Source organism: Entelurus aequoreus, linkage group LG13, assembly GCF_033978785.1.
Source record: "Entelurus aequoreus isolate RoL-2023_Sb linkage group LG13, RoL_Eaeq_v1.1, whole genome shotgun sequence".
NCBI lineage: Eukaryota > Metazoa > Chordata > Actinopteri > Syngnathiformes > Syngnathidae > Entelurus > Entelurus aequoreus.
In genome coordinates this window covers 54,314,717-54,340,786 of record NC_084743.1, presented here as the reverse complement: position 1 = coordinate 54,340,786, position 26,070 = coordinate 54,314,717, and the positions used below count along the sequence as shown (strand labels likewise).

At 38.0% G+C, this 26,070-nt stretch overlaps 1 protein-coding gene across 2 annotated transcripts in view; it reads left to right on the top strand.

Annotated features, from left to right (window-relative positions):
* lsamp (limbic system associated membrane protein) overlaps positions 1-24,456 on the top strand; it is a 471,983-nt gene extending 447,527 nt beyond the window's left edge. For both annotated transcript variants that reach the window (XM_062068053.1, XM_062068049.1), the window contains exons 7-8: positions 13,242-13,390; positions 19,989-24,456. In XM_062068053.1, coding sequence (XP_061924037.1) covers positions 13,242-13,390; positions 19,989-20,086 — 247 coding nt within the window. In that variant the 3' untranslated portion in view covers positions 20,087-24,456. The remainder of the gene's footprint in view (positions 1-13,241; positions 13,391-19,988) is intronic.
* The last annotated feature ends 1,614 nt before the right edge of the window (positions 24,457-26,070 follow it).

Below are 26,070 nucleotides of genomic sequence, written 5' to 3'. Positions count from 1 at the left end.
AAATTCAGTGTGCAGCTTTATGATAGAGCAGATCGCCAACTTTCATCAACATTTCAATGGTGCTTTACTTATGAAGGAGATCTCCTCTCAGTGAGGTTATTGTTACAGATGTCCGATAATGGCTTTTTTGCCGATATCCGATATTCCGATATTGTCCAACTCTTAATTACCGATTACGATATCAACCGATACCGATATATACAGTCGTTGAATTAACACATTATTATGCCTAATATTGTTGTGATGCCCCGCTGGATGCATTAAACAATGTAACAAGGTTTTCCAAAATAAATCAACTCAAGTTATGGAAAAAAAATGCCAACATGGCACTGCCATATTTATTATTGAAGTCACAAAGTGCATTTTTTTTTTTTTACATGCCTCAAAACAGCAGCTTGGAATTTGGGACATGCTCTCCCTGAGAGAGCATGAGGAGGTTGAGGTTGGGGGTTAGGTGGTAGCGGGGGGTGTATATTGTAGCGTCCCCGAAGAGTTAGTGCTGCAGGGGGTTCTGGGTATTTGTTCTGTTGTGTTTATGTTGTGTTACGGTGCGGACGTTCCCCCGAAATGTGTTTGTCATTCTTGTTTGGTGTGGGTTCACAGTGTGGCGCATATTTGTAACGGTGTTATTAAAGTTGTTTGTACGGTCACCCTCAGTGTGACCTGTATGGCTGTTGACCAAGTATGCTTGCATTCACTTATGTGTGTGAAAAGCCGTAGATATTTTGTGACTGGGCCGGCACGCAAAGGCAGTGCCTTTAAGATTTATTGGCGCTCTGTACTTCTCCCTACGTCCGTGTACACAGCGGCGTTTTAAAAAGTCATAAATTGTACTTTTTGAAACCGATACCGATCATTTTGAAACCGATAATTTACGATATTACATTTTACAGCATTTATCGGCCGATAATATCGGCAGTCCAATATTATCGGACATCCTTAGTTATTATCTTTGTGCTATATTGTGTAATTTATTGTTAAATAAAAGCATTGCACAGTCATAGCTCATTAAAGTGGAATAAATGACACACCGCTGATAGTTTTACCTTGCCACATACCTCTCTTCTACCGAAGGGTGCAGACTGGATGTGCAATATCCTCATTGAATGACGACGTGTGCAACCTCGAGCCAAATGCACTCAGTAACGAAACAAACACGTTCGCATAAATGTTGCGCTTAATGAGACCATAGACAGCAGAAAAGTTGTATTTTAACTTTTATACACTTGAGTTATCTGTTGCACTGACAAGATGCCTGCTCGGTGCCTGTTGGTGACTGTGGCAAAAAGGCTGTGTGACGTCACAAAATACCTTTTTCTTTGACAGGGCGTGCGAACCTGGGAACATGAAAATAAAATAAGTTGCCAACTTATTTGATAGAAATACTGGACTTGACAGCTCAATACTGAACGCGGACTTTTGTTTGAAATATGGGATGCTTTCTTTTTCCAGGAACGTTTGGCAACCCTATTTAAGTAGCATTCAGGCTCCATCCTTGCGTTCATGTTTCGCGTTAAGATTATATTTTAAACGTGATGTGCGCCGATGATAAGAAAGTTTTTCGCTGCAATACTGACTTAATTACCTCAGTTTCATCTAAAGTTTCATCGAGGTTTATTTTGAAGCAAAAGTGGGCGCAGAGCACAACGCTGTAACTATCACCGGTACATACAATTTGATTAATTAACAAGATACATTTTTTTTATTAATCACTGTGCCCTAATATAAACACATTACTGTCTGAGCAAGTGAGATATTCAATTGTGCACACTGAACCTACAAGCTATGTTCTCTTAGAACAGGGGTCGGCAACCCAAAATGTTGAAAGAGCCATATTGGACCAAAAATACAAAAACAAATCTGTCTGGAGCCGCAAAAAATTAAAAGCCATATTACGTGTCATGAGATATAAATTGAATTAAGATGACTTTAAGGAAACTAAATGACCTCAAATATACCTACAAATGAGGCATAATGATGCAATATATACACATAGCTATTAGCTAGCCTAAATAGCATGTTAGCATCGATTAGCTTGCAGTCATGCAGTGACCAAATATGTCTGATTAGCACTCCACACAAGTCAATAACATCAACAAAACTCACCTTTGTGCATTCATGCACAACGTTAAAAGTTTGGTGGACAAAATGAGACAGAAAAAGGAGTGGCATAAAACACGTCCTAGAAAGTCGGAGAAAGTTATACATGTAAACCAGGGGTGTCCAAACATGCGGGGGCCATTTTGATATTTTTAATTTTCAAACCATAACAAAATATATGGATTTTTTTTTTTTTTACCTTTAGGGCTCCCGGAGACCATAAGTCATTAAAATGTAAAAAAAACCAAGTCGAATTATTATATATATATGTTTTTTTTTTAACTCTTACAGTAAATCTCTACAGTATATCAACTTCAGGTTGAAATAAAGTAATATAATAATAAATAATAATAAAGTTTAACAAAAAACAAAAAGGTTTTATGCCTTTTCTGTCAAAGACAACTTTTTTGTTTATAATAAAACTGAAATATACAGTATTTCCCCCACTGCCCAAAACATTCAAAAAGCAATGTTTGATGCGAAGTAATTAGAGCCTTAAAAAGATCAATAATGCAGGACACCATTCATTATTGTTTTTGAGTAATCACAGTGAAAAGACAAATAAAATCCCATTAAATATATTTGGAACCCAAAAGGTGTCCCATTCATAAAGTGATACATTTTTATTAGTTTTTTTTTTACTTTCAACACTTAAGTTACGAGATGAACTTCAGATATATCGGTCGATTTTACGTTTGAACTATTATTTTGTTTGTTTTATGCTCTTTTGTCAAAGAAAACTTTGATGTTTTTGTTTGGCAACCACACAATATTTTCCACATAAAACATTTTAAAGTTAAATATTTGAAATAATTGGAGCCTTGAATAGGTCAATAATTCACTATAACATTGAGTAATTTTTTTCTTTTTTTTGAGAAATGGCAAAAAAAGAAAAATAAAGAAAAAAAAACAGCCTGCATGGCAGCTTTGTGTCAACATTGCAACTTTTTCTAGTCAGATTTCACCTCATTCCACTTTTTTTAATGTTTTTTTAAATTTTTGCAATAGCATTTCCAGAACGTGTGGCGGGCCGGTAAACTATTAGCCGCGGGCCGCAAATGGCCCCCGGGCCGCACTTTGGACACCCCCTGATGTAAACAAACTACGGTGAGTTCAAGGACCGCCAAAATTAGTAGGACAAAACGGCGCTCGCCAAATACTCGAATCAGTGAAGCATGTTTAATATAAACAGTGTGCTTTATAACCATTAGGGAGGTTTGTGGCATGTTTGTCCTCCTACAGAAACCATATTAAAACAAAACATTTTTTTTTCCCCTCATCTTTTTCCATTTTTAATACATTTTTGAAACAGCTCCAGAGAGCCACTAGGGCGACGCTAAAGAGCCGCGGGTTGCCGACCCCTGTCTTAGAACAAAGTGATTGTTCTATGCTCAGAGGAATACAAGAGAGAGGTGTTTTTACGGAGCGTTCAAGGCCCACTCAACAGAGTAGGATGCCACAACACCCGCCAGAAAAAATAACTATATATATATTATATCCATCCATCCATCCATTTTCTACCACTTGTCCCTTTCGGGGTTGCGGGGGGTGCTGGAGCCTATCTCAGCTACACTCGGGCGGAAGGCAGGGTACACCCTGGACAAGTCACCACCTCATCGCAGGGCCAACACAGATAGACAGACAACATTCACACACTAGGGCCAATTTAGTGTTGCCCATAAACCTATCCCCAGGTGCATGTCTTTGGAGGTGGGAGGAAGCCGGAGTACCCGGAGGGAACCCACACATTCACGGGGAGAACATGCAAACTCCACACAGAAAGATCCCGAGCCCGGGATTGAACTCAGGACCTTCGTATTGTGAGGCACATGCACGAACCCCTGTACCACCGTGCTGCCCCTATACATACCGGTACCGAATATGATTCATTAGTATCGCGGTACTATACTAATACCGGTATACCGTATAACCCTAGGTAGTAGTGATGGGTCCGGCAACACAGATGCATCGGCGCATGCGTCGAGCTCATAGAGCGATACCCTGTGTCGGTGCGCGTACCGCTTTTAGAAAGTCACTGTATCGCACTGACGCCTCCTCTGTGCCCTGTGAGCAACGTTCCCTCTAGGGTGCGCGCCTGCGCAATTGCGCACTGCTCAAGCGTCCTCTGCGCACACTGTGCGCCGCACAGCAAATATATGCCGCGCACCAAATCAAACCCATCTGAATTCTAAAAAAAATAAACACATTTATTCTGTGTAATTTTGAAATGCAACCTTGAGTGACAATGACAACAAGCGGCCCTAACGGTGTTCGTCAACAACACGCATACCACTAAGCCACTGGTGCGTTTATGGCCACACAAAAAGTCGGACAACTCAAACACCACACAAAGTTACACTATGACTCCTCAGTCATACGTGTGCTTATTTTTCTGTCATTTATTATTAATGTTGATTTATTGATATTAATCATGGAATGCTGTTACTAGAGAAAGTTACAGGAATGACGGCGTGGCGAAGTTGGTAGAGTGGCCGTGCCAGCAATCGGAGGGTTGCTGGTTACTTGGGTTCGATCCCCACTTTCTACCACTGTAGTCACGATACGTGTTCACATTATTTATTGACTGTCTCTAAAAAAGATAAAAATATATTTTTATTTAAATGAAGGTATGAAATAATCCTAAATGAAATACAATGACTTGGTTTATATTATTGTATATACTAGGTCATAGAATCACTGTCAGTTGAGTCGGTCCATAGGTTGCCTGTAGGGATTTTTAACGTCCAGCAGATGTCAGTATTTAGTGACACAGTATCGACACAGTATCAATACAGTTTTGCAATGTGTCGAAACCCTTCATGACGCCTCATCAACCCATCACTACTAGGTAGTAGTCTGTTTTAATTCTTCGAGGCAGGACAAAAATACAAAAACTCAGACGCTAATAAAGCGTGGAGCCAAAAAACAAAATAGTCGCCAAGGGCGAACAACAAGGAAGTCCTTAAGCGTGGTAAAACAAGACCAGATGTAAACGTCGCATAGAGTGAGCATTGACCCAGCAACTTGTGCTCGGTGACTGAAAAATATAAAGGGGAGTGATTAACCGAAACAGCTGGTGGAAACACTAATTACTAAACAAGGGCAGGTGTGGAGAATTAGTGTCAATGGAAACCAAAAGTAAACGAAAGGGAGGAGGTTAGAGCACGGAAACAGACTAAAACATGGGAAAAAAGCTACTAAACATAAATCAAGCCATGACCCGGGCAACGGATCATGACTATTATTTGCGAGAGCACCAAGGTCGCGAAACAGAGCAACTCTTTGGGCTTACATGCACACATCCACAGAAAACCAGTGGCGGGCCGTGCATTTCCCACCTCGGCCTTCAGTGATCTTTGACTTCGATGATTACCTCTCAAAATACCATAATTGATGTCACCACATGACCATTGCTGGTGAAATACTATACAGGAACACATTTACATCCTACCGGACATTGAATCACATCAACAGTATACAAAACGGGTTATTTTCTGGCACATTTAAAAATAAATTATAACGCATCAGCAATTAAAACATAAACCGTAAATTTTTCTGCTTGGCTTATGGAACTTCCGGTCAATAAAGTTTGATTCAAAATACACACTTATCAAAGATATATCAACTGCCTTGACCACATGATGGTGACAAATACACATGTAACATCTAACAATGTTAATTAAATGACAAGCATGACACACTTTAACAACAAAAGTTTACAACTTTTAGTTGTAACAGAACAGCTACTGTCAACAACTGATTGGCTATCGCAACTGTCTCTCAACTCTATGTGTTCTCTAATTCAGTGGTGCCCAACCCGCGGCCCGGTACCGGTTTCTTGGATCGATTGGTACCGGGGCGCACAATAATTTTTTTTTTTTTATTAAATCAACATAAACAGATATTCACTTAGTATTTCTTTCTTTAAAACATTTATTCAGTATTTTTTTACTTTAGAAAGTTATATGGTTGAAAACGATAATGATGCCAAAAAACATCAAAAAATATGGGAAGTCCTCAAAGGCTTAATTTGAAAATGTAATTTTGTTTATATATGATATGCAATCTGTTGTTCCCTAATTTAAGTGTACATAAATGAAGGTGTGTGTTGCTGAGTCCGACTTGGACGTGATCTGGACTGTACATGGGTGCTTATTTAGAAAATGTAATTTTGTTTGTGGATTGTATGCAATCTGTTGTGTTCCCTGGTTTTCACTGTACATGGGTGAAGGTGTGCGTTGCTGGACATAATCTGAAATGGACCTGGTTTTAAGAACCCTTTTGAACAATCTGATTTCATTGACAGCTTGGTCTGGTGAAGATACGGTCCTTTTTTTAAAAAATAAAATAAAATAAAATAAGATAAATAAATGAATCAACTTTTTCTTGAATAAAAAAGAAAGTAAAACAATATAAAAAAAACAATGACATAAAAAATAGTAATTAATGAAAATGTTAGTGGACCAGAATCCCTTGCAGACTGCATTGTTCTATATTGTAGAAACCAGAAGTTTGCTAACGGAAAGAGACAGCCCCTTTTGTGTGAATGAGTGTGGATGAGTGTGGATGGGGGAGGGAGTTTTTTTGAGTTGGTGCACTGGTTGTAAGTGTATCTTGTGTTTTTTATGTTGATTTAATAATTTAAAAAAAAAAAAAAACATAAAAAACACAAGATACACTTACAATTAGTGCACCTACGCAAAAAACCTCCCTTCCCCATTTATACTCATTCACATTCATTCGCACAAAAGGGTTGTTTCTTTCTGTTATTAATATTTCTGGTTCCTACATTATATATCAATATAGATCAATACAGTCTGCAGGGATACAGTCCGTAAAATACCATGAGTATCCAATCACAGGACGCGTAAATGTCACGTTCAACGTGAGGCCATCTAGAAGGCCTTACTGACAACAACTCGTGATCTGATTGGCTGTCGCAACTGTCTGTCAAATGTTTGTGCCCGTTCACTTACAGTGCACGGACGCCCGCATTGTTGATTCTGAAGGCGTCTGGCAGATTTGGTACAGCATGGCAACATAAGCTAGCTGAATTCTGATTGGATACAAACTAAAACTAAAAACAACAGCACTGCAACGTGCATAATATCACTGTGGAAGTCGCTTCCTAGCGGTCCCACTGTCAGACACGGCACCGGAGCCAAGCGTGCAGGTTAAACAAAGGTTTTAATGATAATGTTATCAACCAAAGTTTTCTCTCCTAGTGGAACGTGACTTTTCAGTCACGTCCGTATCCTCTCTCTCTTCCTGCTCCCGGCCGCTTACTGTTAAAGACAACAGATGATTAGATTAACACGTACCACCTGTGAAATCTAATCACCTGCCAGCTGTGTCTCGCCGCCAGCACTGCCAGGCCTCCGTCTAATGGTGCTCTGTTCTCAGCACCATGGACAGAGGCGGTGACTTTTGCTCCTGCAGGCAGCGCTGGCTACATCTCCCCTCCACAATGACGTGAAAAAAATATGAATCCTTTTAGATATTTAGGGAAAGTAAATAAAAAAATAATTGTATCTTTAATTAGGATCATGTTTTCTGGTTACGTTAGGCCAGCAGAGAAGGCCTTGCTGGCCCTGACAGCACACCACTGCAGAAAATACACGCCACTTACACACGTATCCCACATTGCTTTTTTTATCTCCCTTTTACCCTCATGTTTATCATTTATCCTTATTTTTTTTAATGTGGCGACTCGATAAGTGTTCCTGTTCTGTATGTATTTGTACTTAAAATGTATTCTGTTATACTTTTTTAGAACAGAAGAATAGAATAGAATGCCTTTATAGTCATTATACACAGTATAATGAAATTTGGAGAGCAGCTCCGTAGGCGCGCACATAAATAGCACAAATTAAAAGTATAAATACACGGTATAAAAACACAGGCAGGTAAACAGAGAAGAGGTACCGTATTTTTCGGAGTATAAGTCGCTCCGGAGTATAAGTCGCACCGGCCGAAAATGCATAATAAAGAAGGAAAAAAACATAAGTCGCACTGGAGTATAAGTCGCATTTTTGGGGGAAATGTATTTGATAAAACCCAACACCAAGAATAGACATTTGAAAGGCTATTTAAAATAAATAAAGAATAGTGAACAACAGGCTGAATAAGTGTACGTTATATGACGCATAAATAACCAACTGAGAACGTGCCTGATATGTTAACGTAACATATTATGGTAAGAGTCATTCAAATAACTATAACATATAGAACATGCTATGTTCTTTGGCAGAGTTTTTATTAACTGGCAAACACACAGAGAGCAAGTGCATACAAAGTGGAATGAAAATGATAAACAGTACAACAGTGCCATCTATTGGAAAAACTACTGCATTACAACACTCCCACTTAGTTTTTTCAATGACAAAGTGCCTTTAAATAATATAGAGCCGTGCTCTCCTTTACAATAATATGTCAAACAACAACAACAAAATATTTTTGTTTTTTACATTGTTTTCACAGGAACTCTTTTAGTTTGTTTACAATAATTTCACTGAAACTCTTTCACACATTTTTTCTTTTTTAACTTGCTTTGATCAGGCAGCGTTCGGCGTACACCTGTCAAGCACAACTAACCACTTTATCTAAATAGAGAAAAGTCCAATCTCACCTCTGAGATATTCAAACTTCTGTCTAGGCAGTGGTTTGGTAAATATATCCGCTTTCATGTCATTTGTTGGACAATATTGCAGTTCTATTTGTCCATTCTGCACACATTCACGGATGTAGTGATAGCGAATGTCTATGTGTTTGGTCCTGGAGTGGTTCACAGGATTCTTCGCGATTGCGATGGCTCCTTGGTTGTCTTCCAGGATCACTGTGGACATAGTTTTTACTATACAGTAATCTTTTTAGCCAGATTCCTTCTTGAGCGGCTTGACTGAGTGCAATGTACTGCGCTTCTGCTGTTGAAAGTGCAACTGTTGCTTGTTTCTTGCTGAGCCAGCTCACTGCTCCTCCACTCAGTAGAAAAACGTTGCCTGTTGTTGAGCGTCGGTCATCCTGATCTCCAGCCCAGTCAGCATCTGAGAATCCAATCAAAGCTCCAGAGTCTGACTGCTCATACTTGAGAGCAAAGTTCACTGTCCTTTTCAAGTATCGAAGTATCCTCTTCACAGCGGTCATATGTGCAGCATCTGGATTTGCGTTGAACTTTGACACAGCACTCACTGCTTGAGCTATGTCTGGTCGTGTGGCCATTGCAGCATACAGTAGACTTCCCACCATTGACTGATAGGTATGCTGGTCCACTTGCTTACTGACACCATCTCTCTTTCTCAATTTGACATTGGCATCAGCAGGAGTTGCCACAGGATTTGCATTATCCATTCCATATTTCTGAAGTATGGCTTCAATGTAATGCTTCTGTTGAAGAATTACACGATTCTTCTCTTTATCTGGGATCACAGAGATGCCCAGGATATAGGACAGCTCTCCCATGTCTTTCATCTTGTAGCGCTCCTTGAGAGCCACTTTGAGTTTGTTCATGCTCTCAGTTGACTCTGTTATCACAATCAAATCATCGACATAAACTGCGAGTATCTCAAGCTCTTTTCTTGATCTCACGAACACACAGGGGTCTGATGTGCTTTGCTTGAATCCAATTTCCATCATAAACTCTGTGAAAGCCTTGCTCCAGCAGCGAGGAGACTGCTTCAGTCCATAGATTGATTTTTTTAGTTTGCATACCAGGTGTTCCTGCCCTGGTTTGATGTAGCCCTCTGGCTGCTCCATGTAGATTTCTTCTTCCAGGTGCCCATTAAGGAATGCAGTTACAACATCCATCTGGTGTACATGTAAATTGTTTTGAATGGCAAAGGACAATAATGTACGAATAGAGCTGAAACGTACCACAGGTGAAAATGTTTCATCATAGTCAGCACCATACAACTGTGAGTAGCCCTTGGCAACGAGCCTGCACTTGTATCTCTCCACTCTTCCATCACTATGATGCTTGACTCTAAACACCCATCTCGATCCTACTGCCTTTCTTTCTCTTGGTAAATTCACCAAGTCCCACGTCTCATTTTCAAGCAGTGACTCATATTCCAAGTCAGCCGCCTCCTGCCATTCTTTTGCATTAGGACTCACCAATGCTTCCTTTAGTGTGATTGGCTCTGTCACACGACACATATTGGCATGATGATCAACAGTCACTATATCAACAAACTCATCATATCCAAATCTCCTTGGAGCCTTTCTGATTCTTCCACTTGTTCTGACAGTGCTGTCAACTGTGACTTCATCATGTTGTGTTTCATTCTCATCTGTTTGTATGGTTATCTCCTTCTCTGAACAGAATACTTTCATTTCCTGCTTCCAGCTGAAGTTTGATTCATCGAAGATGACATCACGACGGATTAGAATCCTTCTCTTCTCTTCATCATACAGGCGATATCCCTTGGCATTGTTTGCATATCCCACAAAACGAAGCTTTACAGCCTATTTGTCCAGTTTCCTTCTTTCTTCATCTGGGATATGTGCATAAGCAATACAGCCAAACACCTTCATGTGACTCATGTCAGGTTTCTTTCCACACCATTTCTCATAGGGTGTCTCTTCCTTCAGAACCGCTGTGGGCAGCCTGTTCTGTATGTAAGCTGCGGTGGCTACAGCCTCTGCCCAGAACATCTTTGACAACTTTGCATGTGACAGCATGCTTCTAGCTGCTTCAACTAATGTCCTGTTTTTTCTTTCTGCAACACCATTTTGTTGTGGTGAGTGAGGTACAGTCATTTCGTGGTGAATGCCTTGAGACTTCAAATATTCTTGAAACTCCTTTGATGTGTACTCACCACCATTATCTGTCCTCAGCCTTGTGACGCTTAGACCAGACTCATTTGAGAATGTTCTCTCAAATTCCTTGAATTTGCTTAGCACCTCATTTTTCTGTTTCAAGAAGTATACCTTGCAGCATCTTGTGTAATCATCAATGAAAGTCACAAAATATTTTGCTCCACCTATAAATTCAGTCTGCATGGAGCCACAGACATCACTGTGAATCAGCTGCATCTTGCGTTTGGAACGAATTCCTCCAATCGACTTGAATGGCTTTTTCGCCAACTTGCCTTCCACACATCCTTCACAGAAGGGAATCTCTTTATCTGCAGAAAAGTTCACTCCGTTCACCAGATCTTTGAGTTCTTTAAGCTTGGTAGTGTGACCAAGGCGCTGGTGCCACAGGCTGGCCGCTACAGAAGCACTGTGACATACAGTCTCACTTCCTTTAATATCCAGCTGATATAGTCCATCAGCTCTTTGTGTTCCCATTCCTTGAAGTGTTCCACTTTTTCCACGTATGTAGCAACGAGACTTTCTGAACTGCACTGTATTCCCTTTCTTGGTAGCAGCTCCCACTGAGAATAAATTCCCAGACAGCTTTGGAACATCATACATTGTGACATTTTTTACATCACTTAATTTAAATGTCATTTTCAGGTTGACATTTCCAATTCCTAGGGCGTCAACCACCCTGCCGTCACCCAGTTTCACAGACTGTGATTTCGTGAACTGCTGGTATTCTTTAATAATGTCTTTATCACACGTCATGTGTTTGGATGCTCCAGAATCAATTAACCACTCAGCCTGTTGTGGTCTGTCACTGTTTGCATCCCTGATCACAAAGGCACTTTCAGAGGAATCTTCTTCATCCTCACACATCATGTGCTTGGCCTTGTGAAATTTCTTTTTTGGTTTGTTTTTCAAGGTTGGACATTCACGCTTGATATGGCCTTCTCTACCACATTTGTAACATCTCCATTTGCTTTTGTCTGCTGCTCCCACTGTCTTGGAGCTATCCTGCACATTTCCCCGAAATTGTGATGACATGGCGGATGCACCACCTGACGTAGCACCACTGGAATCATTAGCATTCACTCGCTTTTGCTCTTCATTTATTAATGCTTGCTGAACAAACTTCAGTGTCAGGCTGTCAATCTTTGTTTCTAGTGCCGTGACAATTGTAGCATAACTTGGTGGCAAGCTACCCAACAGTGTTACAATTTGGTCTTCCTCCTCAATTACAGATCCAATTGCCGATAGCTGATCAGTTAGCTCCTTCATTTGTTTTAAATGATCAGTTAAAGCCTCTTCTTCCTTCATTTCACATCTGAAATATATTTTCTTCAGAAACAGTTTATTAGCCAAAGTATCCCTCTCAAAATGGGCTTTCAGCGTGGTCCACGCCTCTTTGGGAGTTTGACAGTTTGTTATCAGGTACAACTGGGGTGTACTTACATTTAGCACTAACATAGAGAACGCTTTCTCTCTCCGTCTTGTGAATTCCACCTGTGCTGCTGCGTTAGCATCTGCGGCTAGCGTCTCCGTCTCCGTTAGCATGCCCCATAGTCCTTTAGCCTTTAGCAAGTGTTCCATCTGAAACTTCCATGTTGCCCAATTCTCTGGTCCGCTCAGTCTGTCAATAAACATCTTATCCTCCATTGTGAGTTCCCACAATACCGTTTATCTTCACACAAAGTCCGTGCACAACAGCTTTTTAGCGACGATCTGGGCCCATAACCTGTTCTTTGGCAGAGTTTTTATTAACTGGCAAACACACACAGAGCAAGTGCATACAAAGTGGAATGAAAATGATAAACAGTACAACAGTGCCATCTATTGGAAAAACTACTGCATTACAACATGCTATACGTTTTACCAAACAATTTGTCACTCCTAATCGCTAAATCCGATGAAATCTTATACGTCTAGTCTCTTACGTGAATGAGCTAAATAATATTATTTGATATTTTACGGTAATGTGTTAATAATTTCACATATAAGTCGCTCCTGAGTATAAGTCGCAACCCCGGCCAAACTATGAAAAAAAACTGCGTCTTATAGTCCGAAAAATACGGTAGTGGGAATCTGAAGGATGAGTGCAATTGAACAGCTTCCATTAGTGCACATGTGCATTGAGTATAGTGACAGCTTTGGGAAAGAAGTTGTCCCTGAGTCTGTTTTTGGACCTGAAGCGCCTGCCATAGGGCAACCGGTTAAAAAGATGGGAGCTAGGGTGTGTGGTGTCTTCTTGGCTTAATCCCTATTGGCGTTATCGCCCTATTTTTTTTTTTAGCACCTAAAATGCCTCATTATATTTTGTATTATCTGTTTTCATGTTGCAGACTGTCCAGTTCCCAGAACATCAATATTCAAGTTCTTGGCACTAGTACTATTCTCATGATTCCAAGTGTCACTGAAGAGGATTATGGGAAATATACCTGTGTGGCCTCAAACCGACTGGGTGTCCAGAACGCCAGCCTCTTCCTCTATAGTGAGTATGAACTCTATTTTCTATTCATCGCTCAGCTAGTGTGGACAGGAGTGCATTCCCACTGTGATTGAATAAAGCATGATTAATGTTGTTTTCTTAGTGCCATATTATATCTGTGATATTGTTATGGGTGAATATAATCAGTCATTGTAGGGCAGCCGTGTCCAAAAAGTTGCCAGGGCACAACAACTTTACAACACAACAACAAAAAGCCGCAACTAGGGTTGTCCCGATACTAATATTTTGGTACCGGTACCAAAATGTATTTCGATACTTTTCGAAATAAAGGGGACCACAAAAAAATGGCATTACAGGCTTTATTTTAACAAAAAACCTTATGGTACATTAAACATGTGTTTTTTATGGCAATTTTGTCCTTAAATAAAATAGTGAACATACAAGACAATTTGTCTTGTAAGTAAGCAAACAAAGGCTCATAATTTAGCTGCTGACATATGCAGTAGCATATTGTGTCATTTCTCATTCTATTATTTTGTCAAAATGATTAAGGACAAGCTGTAAAAAATTATTATTTATCCACTTGTTAATATCTGCTTATTTTCTCTTTCAACATATTCTATCTACACTTCTGTTAAAATGGAATAATCACTTGTTCGTTACAGGATCATACATTGGTCATATTCAAAGTCCAGGGACATATTTCCTGAGTTTATAAACATAATATAAAAATTTTTTTAAAAAATAGATTTTGTGATGCTAAAAAATATCGATGTAATCATAGTAGTATCGACTAGATACGCTCCTGTACTTGGTATAATTACAGTGGATGTTAAGTGTAGATCCACCCACGGCATTTGTTTACATTCAAGAACGGTACTTTTTAGAGGCGGTATAGTACCGAATATGATTAATTAGTATTGCGGTACTATACTAGTACCGGTATACCGTACAACCCTAGTCACAACACAACAACTTAAAACCACAAAACAACAACATAAAGCCACAACACAACAACTTTCAGCCACATCCCGGTTGCAAAAGCCACAACAAATGCAACCGCCACGAGGTAACAATCATAAGCCACAACACAACAACATAAAGCCACAACACAACAACATGAAGCAACTTTTGCTGTCATGTTTAGGCTGAAAGTTGTTCGTGTTTTAAGATGTATGTTGTTGTGTAGTGGTGTTTGTATTTGTTGTGGCGTCCGCAGTTGTTGTGACTTTTGTGAGTACATTTTTATTGGCACACAGCACATTGTAGAAATAAAATAAAGCAACAACAAAAACAATTGCAAAAAAAAAACCAAAAATGATACATATACAGTACAATCATGTGTATATATACAAACATTATATATATATATATATATATACATATGCATGAATTAAATTAGGCCATTACCACTGTGTAAACCACTCTGCACACTTAAATTGCTCAAATTGCAACAATTCTCTCATGCATGTGTTATTGATTTTTTTTAAAAAATTTTAGCAGCATTAAAGTGATTGTAGCAATTTTTGATTTTCAGCGTTTGAGTTGTTTTGGTCACACAATACTGAATTAATATTTACTGTACTGTTTGCACCTGTTTATGTTATGACATCATAGACATCACTTGTTATGCGATTTTTGTACACTGTACCCGGAGACATCATTTCGGAAACTACATTAAAGTAAAGTAGTTATGATTATTTTAAGCTCCATAAACTACTGTTTTTTATTATATTATTTTCTTCACATTGTGCAGGTTTAATCATGCAAGCTTCAGTGTATGTTTCTCTTGACCCCAACGCTAAGAAAGGCTTTTGGCTGTTTTTACTCTGTCAAAGTAACTCTAAAGAAAAAGGTTAGGAATGAGGATTTCCAACTGCAGTAACACCCTTTGTCCACCAAGTGGCGTTAAACCCTTCCTTAGTTTTTAAGCCATAGAAACAAAATCCTACAATAGAATGTCCACTCTTTTTCCACTGAGGTCGACACATTGAAACAGGACCATTAAAAAAATAAATAAATTTAAAAAAAAAAAAAATTAATAAAAAAATTTAATTAAATTAAATAAATAAATAAATTTAAAAAAATAATAATAATACAATAAATAAAAATAAAAAAAAATATATATATATATATATACTGTATATGTGTGTGTGTGTGTGTGTGTGTGTGTGTGTGTGTGTGTGTGTGTGTGTGTGTGTGTGTATATGTGTGTGTAAATAGTTATTGTCATGACTATTTACATTGTATATTGTCTTTGAAGGCATCAAAACTATGACACCTGTGAAGTGAAAACCATTTTAAGCTCATCGAAAGAATGGCAAGAGTGTCCATAGCAGTAATCAGAGCAAAGGGTGGCTATTTTGATGAAACTAGAATATAAAAACATGTTTTCAGTTATTTCACCTTTTGTTGTTAAGTACATAACTCCACATGTGTTCATTCATAGGTGTGTCCAAACGTTTGGCCTGTACTGCATATGTGTGTGTATATATATATATATATATATATATATATATATATATATATATATATATATATATATATATATATATATATATATATATATATATATATATATATATATATATATATATATATATATATATATATATATATATATATGTATGTATGTATGTATGTATGTATGTATGTATGTATGTATATATGTATATATATATATATATATATATATATATATATATATATATATATATATATATATATATAGGATTTTTTTACGGCTTAACAAACTAAGGGTTTAACGCCACTTGGTGGACAAAGGGTGTTACTGCAGTTGGAAATCCTCATTCCTAACCTTTTTCTTTAGAGCTACTTTACAGAGTAAAAACAGCCATAAGCCTTTCTTAGCGTTGTGGTAAAGCGAAACATACACTGAACCTGCACAATGTGAAGAAATTAATATAATAAAAAACAGTATTTTATGGAGCTTAAAATAATCATAACTACTTTTTTAATGTAGTTTTCCAAATGATGTCTCTGGGTACAGTGTACAAAAATAGCATAACAAGTGATGTCTATGATGTCATAACATAAACAGGTATGAACAGTACAGTATTATGTTGTGTTTCATAGAAATATCAATTCAGTATTGTGTGACCAAAACAACTCAAACGCTGAAAATTAAAAATGCTACAATTACTTAAATGCTGCTAAATAAATTTTAAAAAAAAACCAATAACACATGCATGAGAGAATTGTTGCAATTTAAGCTCCTATAGTGAGTGGGCAAACAGGAGTCTACAATACTCTGGAACAAATTATGGAGGGAATAGAAGAGTTCCCAACCTCCAAGACAAGACCTAGGCTTTTTCTCTTAAGTGGTTTTGTCCAATGTCACATTGTCAGTACAAATCAATGTAATGAAAAACATGTATTCCAATAAAGACTATAAACAGTCAATAAACATTATTTTGTACATAATATTGAAGCATTGCAAAGTTTGCTTTTGGCTTCCCAGCATGCCTTGCGGGACTTTTTTAAACGGTTATCGAACTTACCTGAAATAGTTGGCGTTAGTAGTTGTTTTTATCTTTCCTCGCAGTAAAATAGTCATTGCTGTGTCATCTACCTTTTGTGTGTTCAATTTCGCTGCGCGATGGCTGTAGTGTTTATTTAATTTTGATACCGTGAGTTAAATGAGTGATAGCAGTTTCCAAGTTGATTGTCAAATATATTTCCAAGTTTCTGATTGGCTATCAGCAGAAGTTCTTACTTTTTTACGTCGGGGCCTAACTTTTTCACTGCAGAGGCACCCAGGTCTGACTCAAATATTAACATTGAATTAATAATCTTACTCTTGATTCTAATTCTATTCAATAATTATATCTAACCTACTTACATTTACAAGCTTGTCAAATGATATAAAGCCTAATGTGTTAATCACAAATATTATTTCTTTAACACATAAACCTGAGCCTTAGGTCAGGCTGATTAGAAAAATAACTACTCATCAAATGTACTGCATAAAAATGGACTCATAAATAACCGACAAAAATAAATTTACATAAAATTGTTGTGCTAAAATAAATAATAATTAATTAGTTTCTTAACTAAACTGTCAATAAAATTAAAGTGCAAATGAAAATACTGCTTCACCACTTTAGTCATAATTTTTGTGCTTAAGAAATTTCTCTATGACTTCAGCTCCAGACTGTTTGATTGATATATTGTCAAGTGGTAGAATAATGTATTACAACTGAGTTTTGCTGAACAACAGCTGAGAAACAGATATTTTTGGCAGCCCTCTTGGGGGCGCTTGTGGCCCAACAATGGGCCCGGTCCTTATTGTATAGTTAAGAAACGCTGCTTTAAAAGACCCATAGCACCCAGATGACTGAAATAAAACCCTCTGGGCTTACATTTTTCTGTCTTGTTTTTCTCGGCGAGTCTGCTTTTCTTATTTAATTTAAACCTGCTCAGTGGCCTTGTGGTTAGAGTGTCCGCCCTGAGATCGGTAGGTCGTGAGTTCAATTTCCGGCCCAGTCATACCAAAGACTATAAAAATGGGACCCATTACCTCCCTGCTTGACACTCAGCATCAAGGGTTGGAATTGGGGGTTAAATCACCAAAATGATTCCCGAGCGCGGTTACTGCTGCTGCTCACTGCTCCCCTCATCTCCCCAGGGGGTGGAACGAGGGGATGGGTCAAATGCAGAGGGTAATTTCACCACACCTAGTGTGTGTGTGACTATCAGTGGTACTTTAACTTTCTCTGTATTTCTGACTCAATCCTACGGAGCCCCTAAAGCAGGGGTCCCCAAACTATGGCCCGCGGGCCGGATCCGGCCCCCCAGCATCCAAAATCCAGCCCACAGGAAGTCCCAAGTTAATTTTTTTTATTTTTTATTTTTTATTTATTTTTTATTAATCTTTCCTTTCTAATCCATTTTCTACCGCTTGTTACTCTTGGTGTCTCCTAGCCGCTCAGGCAAATCATATTGTCTAAAAATTAATTTTCCCATCGATAACGTGACAATGTTAAATGTTGATGAACATCAATGTTAATTGATGTTAAATGACAAAACAGATTATAAAGACGATGTATATATGTATATATACATATTTATATACATATTTATATATATATATATATATATATATATATATATATATATATATATATATATATATATATATATATATATATATATATATATATATATATATATATATATATATATACATGTACATATATATATATATATATATATATATATATATTAGGGCAGGGGTCCCCAAACTTTTTGACTCGGGGGCCGCATTGGGTTAAAAAAAATTGGCCTGGGGCCAGGCTGTATATATATATAAATATATATATATATATACATGTACATATATATATATATATATATATATATATATATATATATATATATATATATATATATATATATATATATATATATATATATATATATATATATATATATATATATATATATATATATATATATATATATATATATGTATATGTATATGTATATGTATATGTATATGTATATTTATATATATATATATATTTATATATATATACAGCCTGGCCCCAGGCCAATTTTTTTTAACCCAATGCGGCCCCCGAGTCAAAAAGTTTGGGGACCCCTGCCCTAAAGGGACATGGGGGATTTTTTTTTGTTATAATTTTATTTTTTTAGACATGTATCTCATGCGCACGAGAAACTATCTCGTGTGCACGAGAGTTTCTCGTGCTCACGTGAAACTTTTTATAAAGTTATAAAAATATATATATATTTTTTATTTATTGATTTATTTTTAGACATGTATCTCGTGCGCACGAGAAACTTTCTCGTGCGCACGAGATACATGTCTAAAAAAAAATATATATATATATATTAATTTATTTAAATTTTTTTTAAACTTTATAAAAAGTTTCTCGTGCACACGAGAAACTATCTCGTGCGCATGAGAAAGTTTCTCGTGCGCATGAGAAAGTTTCTCGTGCGCACGAGATACATGTCAAAAAATAAAAAAAAATAAAAAGATTATTAAAAAAAAAAAAATCCCCCATGTCCCTTTAGGGGCTCCGTACAATCCTCTTCCCCACGAGGGTGTTACTGATTTTCAGGACAACGTTTGGCTTGAGTGTTTGAATTTTTTCCATCCAAAATACGACCAAAACCCTGGTCACGGTCGCTGGAAATTACACTCCTCTCACTTGGTCCATTCTTTTGAGTGGAGAGATACATATTTTTCTCATATTCCCATCACGTGGAAATGTATGCAGGCCGACCCCTTATTTAGTTGCATTGCTACAACCTGCAGCGAAAGCATCTGGCAGACATATTGGATCGTTCCTTCAAATAATGTGCAAAGATATCGTGATTCGGGACCAAAATGCTACAAAAATACATGACATTTTTTCCATTCTCCTGCAGGTGAGGTCATTTTGGAGCTAAAAGTGGGCGTTACTAAAAGTCTAAAATCACTACTGTGTCTATTTTACCTGTAGACATCATTTTCAGGTCCAGGAATATGAAATAAGTGCTAATGTTGTCAGCATGAGAGGAGCACTTCAAGCTGCCTTTTATCCAAATGTACCCATTAAGGTAAATAAAGGCACTCTCTTCTGATTCTATCTCTCCTTTTCTGTGTGTACAGGACCCGGAACAGGCCGCGATATCAACGGCTCTGCCTGCGTCTCTCAATCACTGTGGCTGTTCCTGGCCTGCTTTGCCTGCCTTCTCTTCAAGTGTTAATACTTCTCCTTGTCTCCTCCTCCTCTTTCCTTCCACTCGGCCTTTCAACCTTTCCTTCCTTGTGCTCTCCTCCTACTCACCAACATCCTTATCGCTACCTGATCACCGACCTTACAGCCCCCAGACTGTTTGCATTATTACAAAAAACCTTATGTGCTGTCAAACACTGCTTAAAGATATTATGTGTCGGGTCATGAGTAAAACGCTATAGAAGCAAGAAGAAGAAAAAAAAAACGATATGAAGGACAGAACAAGCAAACAGTGCTCTTTAAAAAAAAAAAAAAATGTGTTGCTCTTTTTAATATGTATGCACTTCTTTGTTTCTGCTATATATCTTGTCTGTGAGGTCTGGGTGAGGTTTAGGGTTTGTTGTACTTCTATGTCTTATGGAATTGAACACAAAGGTGCCCCACTTAGGAGGATGCCAACAATCATTTGTCTTTAGAAAATTCCCAGAGCTGCGTTATTAGAAATTAAATATAATATTTTATCGCTATCCAGTGCGTTATTGAGGTGCAAGAATCTGCCAAATATAACACGAAGAGAAAGTCAAAGTAGGATGAAATTGTTTCTGGATGCAGCATTCATGTTTTCATATGGAGCTCAAGTAGATACGGACAACAAAAAATATAATTCCCTTTTTTTTCTGCACCAGGTCTTTAACGATTGTGCACATTATTCTCATGGCAAATAAAAACTAGGTCTATTAGGAGTCTCACAGATGGGTCACATGTTAGGTCAAAAAGAACTTAGGCGGTACCTCGTTTGTTTTTGTTTATTTAGCAATCTCTTCCGAAAGGTCAGGCAATAACCGAAGCGGTTGTTGCCAGAAGAAATCATCCAGACACCCACAAATATGATCAGAAAAGACACGGTTTGTTAGGCGCAGTGTTTTCATCCAAGACCGAATTATAGGAAAAGTAGGGTATACGAAAACCCAAGGTACCACTGTATCGTCCTTTTTTCTACTTTTTTCGGCTATTCGTTTTGGTGCCTGAAATGTTTTTGAAAAAGCCCATGTTGTCGTTTCTGTCAGTGCTGAAAATGGTGATGTGTGTTAAAGTGGGTTAAGGGTCTTTCACAACCCAAACAACAAAGGTGCTGATCAAGATAATGAGCTTCTTTGGCAAAGTTCCTGTACTGCACCATCAGCGATGCTTTAGTTACATACCGTATTTTTTGGACTATAAGTCGCTCCGGAGTATACGTCGCACCGGCCGAAAATGCACAATAAAGAAGAAAAAAAACATATATACGTCGCACTGGAGTATAAGTCGCACTTTTGGGGAAATCTATTTGATAAAACCCAACACCAAGAATAGACATCAGAAAGGCAATTTAAAATAAAGAATAGTGAACAACAGGCTGAATAAGTGTACGTTATATGAGGCATAAATAACCAACTGAGAACGTGCCTGGTATGTTAACGTAACATATTATGGTAAGAGTCATTCAAATAACTATAACATATAGAACATGCTATACGTTTACCAAACAATCTTTCACTCCAGATCGCTAAATAACATGCAATCTTTCTCCTCTGTGTCGCTCCTGGTATGCCCCGCCAGCGTCCATTCTTTCTGCTGCTCGATCGCCGTTTTCTGCTGCATATTTCACTACATCCAGCTTGTAATCTGCAGTTCATGATTTCCTTTTTGGTGCCGTTTTAGTTCAGTCCTTCTTAGTTTTTATAAGTTAGCGCCAACATTGATTTGATCCATTTTAATAGCTCCGGCAGTAGCGTATAGCATATAGCAGTTAGCATTCCAAAACCCACAATGCACTTCTGCCATGACCCGCCCCCGCCGAATTCTTATTGGTTGCCGTGTGAGTGACGATTGCTGACGTGTGTGTGACGATGGCTGCCGTTTGCTTTGTCGCTCACGCGAATGAGATAAATAATATTATTTGATATTTTACGGTAATATGTTAATAATTTCACACATAAGTCGCTCCGGAGTATACGTCGCACCCACGGCCAAACTATGAAAAAAACTGCGACTTATATTCCGAAAAATACGGTACTCTAAGGCCCCTTCTACACTAAGCCGGCTATGGTTATCCAGGGTAAATCCCACCCAACCTTATCCGTGTCCACACACACACAATGGTCGTTTAAGACCCCCTCCCCCCTCCGTCCGCCAGCGCAACGCGACCTAATACTCATGCGCGGAAAATGCGCACATCATAGTCACCTCCAGTGTTGCTTTGTGTGCAAGTTCTTAAATTAAATGTAACTTATCTGAACAATATCCAGTGTTGTGGTATTTCAATTAACTGAAATCCAGTGTGCTGTGGGGCCCTATTGTAGTGAATCACACCTGAGACATCATAAATTAATCAAATCTTTATTAGACACGTGAAAGTAAACAATGTGATAAAGAACATTTTACATCATTCAATCTAGGGATCTAGATATCTGGTTTGGACACTCCTCACTCTTTTGCCTTCACCTTCATTGTCCATTCGTTTTTGGTGACTTTATATACTCTGGACCTAGACGTTGAGTCCGCGACATACATGGCGGACAATAACTGATACGGTCTGCTTTGCCAGTCCAAATGCATTCGATGTTTTCCGTAGTCTTCCCTCGACGGCTAGGTAATACAAAGCACACGCTACCTTTTTTATCACATCCACGGGAGCCCGCATTCTCGTTGACTCTCCTCCGACAAATGGACAAAGTTTTTCGGTAAGTAGAATCACAGCTGACCTGGACATTCGAAAGTTCTCTTGCCGTCTGAGATGTGTTGTATCCAAAATAGCTGCAATCGCGCGTTTTCTTCTCTTAAGGTATCCATGCGTGTGTGACAGACTCCAGCTGTCGTGCGGGTTCCATGGACCACCAAGGACTGACATGACTGCGAGCAGGGTTGACTTTGTTTATTTTGCAAAAATACTCAGTCTCAGGTCGGGTCGCTTTTAAGCTCCTTCCTTCTCCACTGCTCGCTCTTCGGTCCGCTTTTCAGCCGGCCGCGTCTTCGTCTGCCTCTTGCTCTCTGTCTCTTGCGCGCTGCATGTGCTGCTGGCTCTCCAACTCCTTCTGCCGCCTCGTCGTTCTCGGCTGCCGCCCTTTTACACACTTGGAGGAGACTATATAATTGTGCCCAGGTGGGCGATCCACGCACCTGATACTTGTTACGGCGTCGATCCCGACGCGCCCCGCCTTGCCGCTGGCCCGCCGGCCACGCCTCCTCGCCGCCATCTTGGAGTCGGCCCCGGCGTGCCCTGCCTCGCTGTCGGTCTGCCGGCCACGCCTCCCCACAGTGTGATATCCACAAGAAGAATGACAAACACGGGCATGTCTGGATGACTCGCCTCCATCTTTCCAGTGATTAGTTTGGGTTGTTATGAAGCTGGCTCTGGCGCATTCTTTCTGACGTCACTTCCTGTGTGGGGCGCAGTCTTTCTGACTTCACTTCCTCCCCGAACTCAGTTTGTAAACGATCAATGAGTCCATACAAAGTTAAGAGCAATACACAGCGCACTTACCCGTGTAAAAAATTATCCAAGGAGGGGGGCCTTAAACGATGGTTTAGTGTGGCTGAAACGGGGCTTAGGCTAAATAATTATTCGTTTAAGGAGTTATCCTGCTTAGTATAGACATAGCCTAAGTCAAATTATAAACCCACTTAAGTAACTTTTGTTGGTTTACCCCCTGACCAGACATGAACAGCATGTTCTAACAGAGAGAGACATAATATCATCAACAAATCAATTAAATATATGAAATTAAAGATTTATATATGCAGTATTAACGTGTATTTGATTGAGTGAACTAAGGCTGAATTCCCCCTAACGTTTTGTCTTCGTCCTTTGTCCTCTGTTTTGCGTGTTTACGTCGGGCAATTAGTGTTTTAAGGTTAAGAACTAAGTGTGCATAGCTGGGTCCCTACCACATTTGCAACCAAGTCTTATGAAAAGAAAGCTGAACCGAAAGCACATACTGTAAATGTAAGTAATTAAACTGTATTGATTTTTATTGTTATTTTTATTGTTTTAAAATATTTTGTAGCTTAAAAATTATTATTATTTTTTTTATTATTTTAATTATAATTATCGCAATATATAATCGCAATTATATTAATAATTATTTTAATTGCTCGTAATACAAGTAGTGTTGTCCCGATACCGATATTTTGGTACCGGTACCAAAATGTATTTCGATACTTTTCTAAATAAAGGGGACCACAAAAAATTGCATTTTTGGTTGTATTTTAACAAAAAATCTTACAGTACATTAAACATATGTTTCTGATTGCAAGTTTGTCTTTAAATAAAATAGTGAACACACAAGACAACGTAAGCAAACAAAGTCTCCTAATTAGTCTGCTGACATGCAGTAACATATTGTGTCATTTTCCATTCTATTATTTTGTCAGAAAATGAATTATTAATTTACTTGTTCATTAACTGTTAATATCTGGTTATTTTCTCTTGTAACATGTTCTATCTACACTTCTGTTCAAATGTAATAATCACTTATTCTTCTGTTGTTTGATACTTTACATTAGTTTTGGATGATACCACAAATTTGTATATCAATCCGATACCAAGTAGTTTCAGGATCATACATTGGTCAAATTCAAAGTTCTCATGTGTCCAGGGACATATTTCCTGAGTTTATAAACATAATATACATTTTTTTCAAACTAAAATAGATTTTCTGATGCTAAAAAATATCAATGTAATCATAGTAGTATTGACTAGATACGCTCCTGTATGTGGTATATTACAGTGGATGTTAGGTGTAGATCCACCCGTGGCATTTGTTTACATTCAGGAATGGTACTTTTTAGAGGCGGTGTAGTACCGAATATGATTCATTAGTATCGCGGTACTATACCAATACCGGTATACCGTACAACCCTACATAAAAGTAGCTGACCTGGCTGGAGGTAGTAAACTACAATGTCAGACTAGCAGCAAACTCACTACAATTCACAACATTTCAGGAATGATTAGAAAGCTAATCTACTTTAAAGATTTACATTAGAATGTTATTTTTTAATTTAAAATTGATCGTCATACAAGCTAGTGAACGTAAACTATGATAGGCTGGTAGCAAATAGACTTTTTACAATGTACTACATTTCATATTAGACTGCTAATTTACTTTCAGAATTTACAGTAGCTATGTTTAAAATGTAGAGTTTTTATTCCAAAATTGCTTATCATATTAGCAGCAAACAAACTTTGCTACATTTGACTACATTTAATTAATGATTACACAGTTATTCTACTTAGAGAATTAAAATGAGCAATATCTTAAATGTTTTTGCATTTGAAAATCGCTCCCGTAGCCAACGCGGCTGGAGCTAGTATGCTATAATACAGGAAACGTTCTTCACTACAAGTTACTCTATTTCGTGAATGATTAAACAGCTAAACTACTTTTGGAATTTACATTAGCCATGTTTACTTTTGTTATTTTAAAATCGCTCATCATGACAACACTAGCTAACGGAACTGTGGCTTCTGAATCATGTGAAGTTCACTTTTTATAGCTTATTTTCCGTTTAATAATAACAGTCACTAAATTTCGTACTTAAGCATTAAGTTGACAAGAATTATGAAGGTTCAACGGTTCTTGGCCCTGTTTGTCGCGGTAACTTTACTAAGATCATTCAGTAACTCCCCCCATATGGTTCTTGGCTATTCCTTCACATTTCTAAAAATCGTTCTTACTCACCAGTCGAGATCTTGCGTGGAGTTCCGCATGCGATTGAGATCAAGTAAAATGTCTTCCATTTTCCAATTATTGTGCCAAAAGTGGTCTATTTTTTGACTAATATCCTGCTGAAGGGACAATAAGATTTGTTGCTGGTTGTTATAGAATCAAATACTAATTTCACTCACTAAAATACAAAACAAAAATGTATTTCCAGGATTATTTTGTTAATGTTCTGTCTCTCTTAGTTACAGTAAACCTACAAAAAATATGAACTAAATGTAAGGGGGGGAAACTTCACAAAATCATGATT